The following is a 6,000-nucleotide window of genomic DNA, read 5'->3' as shown; positions in this document are numbered from 1 at the left end:
TGCGAAAAAAAAGGAAAAGGAAAATATTAATGAAGTGACGAAGAAAACTGAAAAAAGACGAAATAGAAGGGAGGTGAACGAAAAAATAAGGGAAGCTAGAACAGTAACGAACGTGGAGAGGAAGAAACGAAGGAGTGACGAAGAAAACTGGAAGAATTAACGAAAGAGGAGGGAAGTGAATGCAAAAAATAAGACGAACTGAAGAATTAACGAAAGAAAAAGGTAGTGAACGAAAAAATAAGACAACCTGAACGATAATCAACGAACGGGGAGAAGAGGAATAGACGAGGTTATAAAAATAATCAGTGTAGAAAGGTGTAAAAAAACAATAAAGCTTTAATAACATAGTAATATTCCCTCTAATATCTTGCTCCTCTGATCCCTACGCACGCAAGCAGTACGTGTGATAATTCTGACGATAATTCATTTACGAGTGGAATAATTGGCCTGCGGTGCCTGTGTACTGGTAACTGCATTATTCTGGTGCGACCGCAATAATAATAATAATAATAATAATAATAATAATAAGTGATAATAATAATAATGATGTATAATACGGTAATAGGTGTTGCAATATAGGATAACGATAACTAACAATAATAATAATAATAATAATTCACTTATCGGGTGTAATGCCCAATGTTACGTCCGATTGGAAGTGAAAATTAATCGAATTTCGAAAAAAGGCGAAGATTTTTGAACCGATATCCATAATTTGACCCATTGAGCAAGAGAGAGAGAGAGAGAGAGAGAGAGAATTAGCGGTGGAGAAAAAAAGACAAAATGAGTGAATCAGTGTACGTTGTTCAGTGAAAAAAAAAAAAACGAAAATAAAGGAAAAAATTACTGTGTTTTGGAAATTGAAAAGAAAAATCCGTCCCATTGAAAAGAAAAAAAGTCATAAGCATTGAAATTCTCGTGGATAATATTCCTACCACAACTACCACCATCGGAGCTACCACAACTGCCACACTCGCAGCTACTACACCAACCACAGTCTCGGCTCCACAGCTACCATTATTGCAGCTTACAACTAGCATCATCGGAGCTACCACAACTACCAAAATCGCAGCTACCACAACTATCACAATCGCTGCTACTACAACTGCCACAACTACCACCATCGCGACTACCACAACTACCACCACCGCTACCTCACCACCCCCACACTCATTCCGTTTCACCACACATACCCATTCTTAGTACCTACCACAACTACCACCATTCCTACCACAATCCCCTGATGAGTATTATGAGTGAAGAAGTGGTGAAGAAGAGGTAGCAAAGATGAAGAAGTTATTTATCATCTTATTCATCTGTCTTCTCAGTCCACAATTAGGTGAGTGGAAAAAAACAAATGAATGAATGAATGAAGGAGGGGATGGTTTATTAATGTATATTTTTATTTAATGAAGACGATGGATTATTATTATTATTATTATTATTTTTTTTTTGAGGCGTTGGATAAAGGAAGGTTTTTATTTATTTTCTATTGATTTATTTTGGGGTTTTTTGAACTCTTTTCGAAACGAGGACATCCTTGTAATTATATTGGCTTTTTTTTTTTTATATCGTCCGTTTTTCTTCCCATCGTTTCCTCTTTCTTTACTTTTTCTCCTTCTTTCTTTATCTCCTTCCCTTCTGTCTTTTTCTCCTTTTCTTTTTCTTTCATTGTCTTTTTTCCCTTTCCTTCTTTTTCTCCTTTTTCTTTTTTCCTTTTTCTCCTTTCCTTTTTTTATCTCGTTTCTTTCCCTCTTTCTCTTACCCCTTTCTTTCTTTCTGTCTTTTTCTCCTTTCCTTCTTTTTCTCCTTCCTTTCCTTCTTTCTTTTTCTCCTATTCTTTCCTTTTTTCTCTCCTTTTTCCCTTTCTTGCATTGTTTCCATTTTTCTTTCATCCTTCTTTTCACCTTTCTTACCTTCTTCCTCTTCTTTTTCTCCCTTTTTCTCCCAGTCTCTCGTTCGTTATATTTTTTTCCTTTAGGCCAAATAAAACTGTTTGGTAAGTCAATAAATACCTAAATAAATAAATAAATAACAAAGAAAAAACACTGAATGGGGTAGTAATTATATTGTGTTTAGGTAAATTAGTATGAGTGAAAAAATGAAAAAAAAAAATGCATACTTTTTACACGAGTGAAAAGTATGTTCGGTTCGTGTTTTTATTTATTTACTAATTAAATTTTTTGGTTTTAATTAAATGATTGTTAGCGTTTAATACGAATTAGTGGACTACTGAATTTTATATATAAGTTTTTTGAGGGGAAGCCTTTTTTGGAGGGTTTGGGGGGACCTTTTTTGGGGGGAAGGGAGACTTTTTTTTGGGGGGGGGGGAGGCGGAACTATTTTTGGGGGAAAGGGGTAAGGAAACTTTAATTTGGGGGGACTGATTTTTGGGGGGATGGGAGAGGGAATTTTTTTTTTGGGGGGTGGGATTTGAGTACCGTACAGATTATTATTTTTTTCGTGTTGGTGAATATTAGTGTGGACTTTTTTTTTTTTTCGTTCTTAAGCTCTGTTGTTATTATTATTATTATTATTGTTGTTGTTGTTGTTGCATACTTTTACTTACTCCTTCTATTATATCATTGATTGCTATTCATCTCTGCCATGCTTTTGTGTGGCTACTGTTACCTGTACTACTACTACTACTGCGTACCTTTATTACTGTAATTTGTATCATCAGGATACTACAAGTACTACAGTTACTACTGCGGTATACTGCAATATTACTGTAATACTAGAACCTTTGCCTGGTACTGTATTTACTACTACCGGTACTACTGCTACTGCCACTATTACTACTACTACTACTACTACTGATGTGACGAATACATAGTAGTAGTAGTAGTCCTAGTACTGGGTAGTAGTAGTAGTAATAGCCACCGGAGTAGTAGTAGTGGTAGTAGTAGTACAGGGTAGTAGTAATGGTAGTAGTAGTGCAGTAGATTTAGTTGTAGTAGTAATAATTCGTAGTAGCCTAGTAGTAATCGTAACAACAGTAATAATAAATAAGTAGCAGTATTGGTAATAATGATAATCCCCAATGAACTTCATTTACCTGTTAAATCACCAAAAAAGAATCAGGCATAAAATGATCAAGATTAGCCTGTAACATAGACCCACACCCCGCTGGCCCCCTCCTGCCATTTACACACTTCAGTACACCCAGGCCAGTTTAATCAGAGAGAGAGAGAGCGAGCATATTCACCTTGTACTTCTTTCATTTTTCAGTTCCCTCTGCTGGCTAATATTCCTAAGCTGAGAGAGGCTTGGTATGTTTCTCTGCCCTAATATTTTACCTCGTCTGTTTCTCACTTTCCTTTGCTGGCTAATATTCCTAAGCTGAGAGAGGCTTGGTATGTTTCTCTGCCCTAATATTTCACCTCTTCTGCTTCTCACTTTCCTCTGCTGGCTAATATTCCTAAGCTGAGAGAGGCTTGGTATGTTTCTCTGCCCTAATATTTCACCTCTTTTGCTTCTCACTTTCCTCTGCTGGCTAATATTCCCAAGCTGAGAGAGGCTTGGTATGTTTCTCTGCCCTAATATTTCACCTCTTTTGCTTCTCACTTTCCTCTGCTGGCTAATATTCCCAAGCTGAGAGAGGCTTGGTATGTTTCTCTGCCCTAATATTTCACCTCTTTTGCTTCTCACTTTCCTCTGCTGGCTAATATTCCCAAGCTGAGAGAGGCTTGGTATGTTTCTCTGCCCATGCATAACTCACTACGACGGAAAGTGACGGGCATGCCATAAGTATGCAGTAAATGTTGAAGAATAACAGGTGAAATTTTTGCCTTTGTACATATCCACAAAACCTGACCATCCCAACCCAGTTTAATCATACCTAAGCCAGTCTAAGCTCAAGCCTAATCCTGGCCCGTCTAACCCAGGTGAACCCAACCCAACCCAGTCTAATTTTAACCCGGCCAAACCCAGTCTAACCTAACCCAACCCAGCTTCGCCCATCCAGTATTTCCCAGCCAACCCCAAACCCAGTCTAACCCAATCCAATCCAGTTTCATGTATCCTAACCCAGTCCAACCCAGCCCAATTTCATCAAGCCTAACCCAGTCTTTTGTAAATTAACCCAACCTGACCTAAACTAACCCAACCCAACCCACTCTAATTCTTCCCTGCCTATATCTAACTGTACGAAGCCTTGCAAATCTAACCCAACCCAACCTAGTCTGACTCAATTTAACTTTTTTTTTTTTTTCGTGATAGTTATATGTGGATATTTTTTTATTTTTATTTTTTGTTTTCATGGGAGGGGAAGCCATGTTGTTTTTTGTTGGTACCGGTATTTTTGAGTGACGTCACCCCTCTCTCTCTCTCTCTCTCTCTCTCTCTCTCTCTCTCTCTCTCGTCTTCTTTTCCTTCCACTTTGTTTTTCTTTCTCATTGTCCTTCCTTTTTGTCTCCACTCTTTCCCCCTTTTCTCCACATTTTTCTCCATTCTCCTCCTTTCCTCCACATTTTTCTCCATTCTCCTCCTTTCCTCCACATTTTTCTCCATTCTCCTCCTTTCCTCCACTCTTTCCTCCATTCCACCACCTTTTTCTCCACGTTCCTCCTTTCCTCCACCTTTTCTCTCCACTCTCCTCCTTTCCTCCACCTCTTCTCTCCACTCTTTCCTTCTTTCCTCCACCAGTTTCCTTTTCCTGCCCTCACAGCTTCAATCCTTCGCTGTCCACTCCTTAATCTCTTTATTTTCTTCTCTTTTCTTTCTCTCCAATTCCTCTTTTTTTTCTCTTTTCTCTTTTTTGCTCCTCTAAGCCTCGCCTGATTTCGTGGCTGCTGCTTTTCTCCTCTTCCTCCTCCCTTTTCCCTTGTCCTCTCTCTCTCTCTCTCTCTCTCTCTCTCTCTCGAATTTCTTCCTTACCCCTATATTCCCTTCCTCCCTCCTCCTTCACTCCCCTCCCCTCCCCTCCTCTCCTCCCCAGGGGTAAACAGCCTTCGGGATTTGCTCTCCTCTTTTAGTGCTTTCTCTACTCCACTTAACCCCCCCCCCTCTCTCTCTCTCTCTCTCTCTCTCACAGGGCATTTTCCAACCACACTTAACCTCCTCTCTTCTCGACTTACCTTCTCATCTTCACAACTTCCCCTCTCGTCTCCTACTTGCTGTATTTCCCTCTTCATTTTCTCTTCCTCTTTATTCTCTTTATTTTCTCTTACTTCCTCTTTACCCTCTTTATTTTCTCTTACTTTCTCTTTATCCTCTATTTTCTCTTCCTCTTTACCCTTATTTTCCTTTACTTTCTCTTTATTTTCCTCTTCATTTATCTTCTTTCGTCTTGATCATCCCTCTCACCTGTATTCCCTCTTCGTTTTCCTCTTCTTTCCTCTTGATCGCCCCTCTCACCTTTACATTCTCTTTATTTTCCTCTTCTTTCCTCTTGATTATCCCTCTCACTTTTACTTCCTCTTTATTTTCCTCTTCTTTCCTCTTGATTATCCCTCTCACTTTTACTTCCTCTTTATTTTCCTCTTCTTTCCTCTTGATTATCCCTCTCATTTTTCCTCTTCTATTTTTAACCCCCCTACATCTCCACACCTGAATAAAATCGTCGGAAGTTGATTACATATAAAGGTGTGAAATGCCTCTTCGTTTTTATGGAGTTAAGATATTCATTTTTCTTCGTCTTTTTAGTGTGTGTGTGGTTGGTTAAGAGTGTGGTGTGTGTGTGTGTGGTTGGTTAAGAGTGTGGTGTGTGTGTGTGTGGTTGGTTAAGAGTGTGGTGTGTGTGTGTGTGTGTAACGTTGATAGCTGGGTGGAAATGATTACGAATATATTTGTGTGTGTGTGTGTGTGTGTGTGTGTGTGTGTGTAATGGTAGCTGGGTGGAAATGATTACGAATATTTGTGTGTGTGTGTGTGTGTGTGTGTGTGTGTGTGTGTGTGCGTAATGTTGATAGCTGGATGGAAATAATTACGAATATATGTGTGTGTGTGTGTGTGTGTGTGTGAGAGAGAGAGAGAGAGAGAGAGTTACAGTAAGTTATA

The 6,000-nt window shown here is 39.0% G+C and overlaps 1 protein-coding gene across 1 annotated transcript in view; it reads left to right on the top strand.

Moving 5' to 3' along the window:
• The first annotated feature begins 1,192 nt into the window (after positions 1-1,192).
• Positions 1,193-6,000, top strand: part of LOC145396047 (nephrin-like) — a 299,410-nt gene continuing 294,602 nt past the window's right edge. The window contains exon 1 of the mRNA XM_080269511.1: positions 1,193-1,339. Within this exon, the coding sequence (XP_080125637.1) occupies positions 1,288-1,339 (52 nt within the window). The 5' untranslated portion in view covers positions 1,193-1,287. The remainder of the gene's footprint in view (positions 1,340-6,000) is intronic.

Source organism: Coenobita brevimanus, chromosome 34 (genome assembly GCF_032717465.1).
Source record: "Coenobita brevimanus isolate Jiangsu-jjx chromosome 34, ASM3271746v2, whole genome shotgun sequence".
Lineage (NCBI taxonomy): Eukaryota > Metazoa > Arthropoda > Malacostraca > Decapoda > Coenobitidae > Coenobita > Coenobita brevimanus.
The sequence above is the reverse complement of the archived record's forward strand: the minus strand, read 5'-3'. Positions and strand labels throughout refer to the sequence as shown.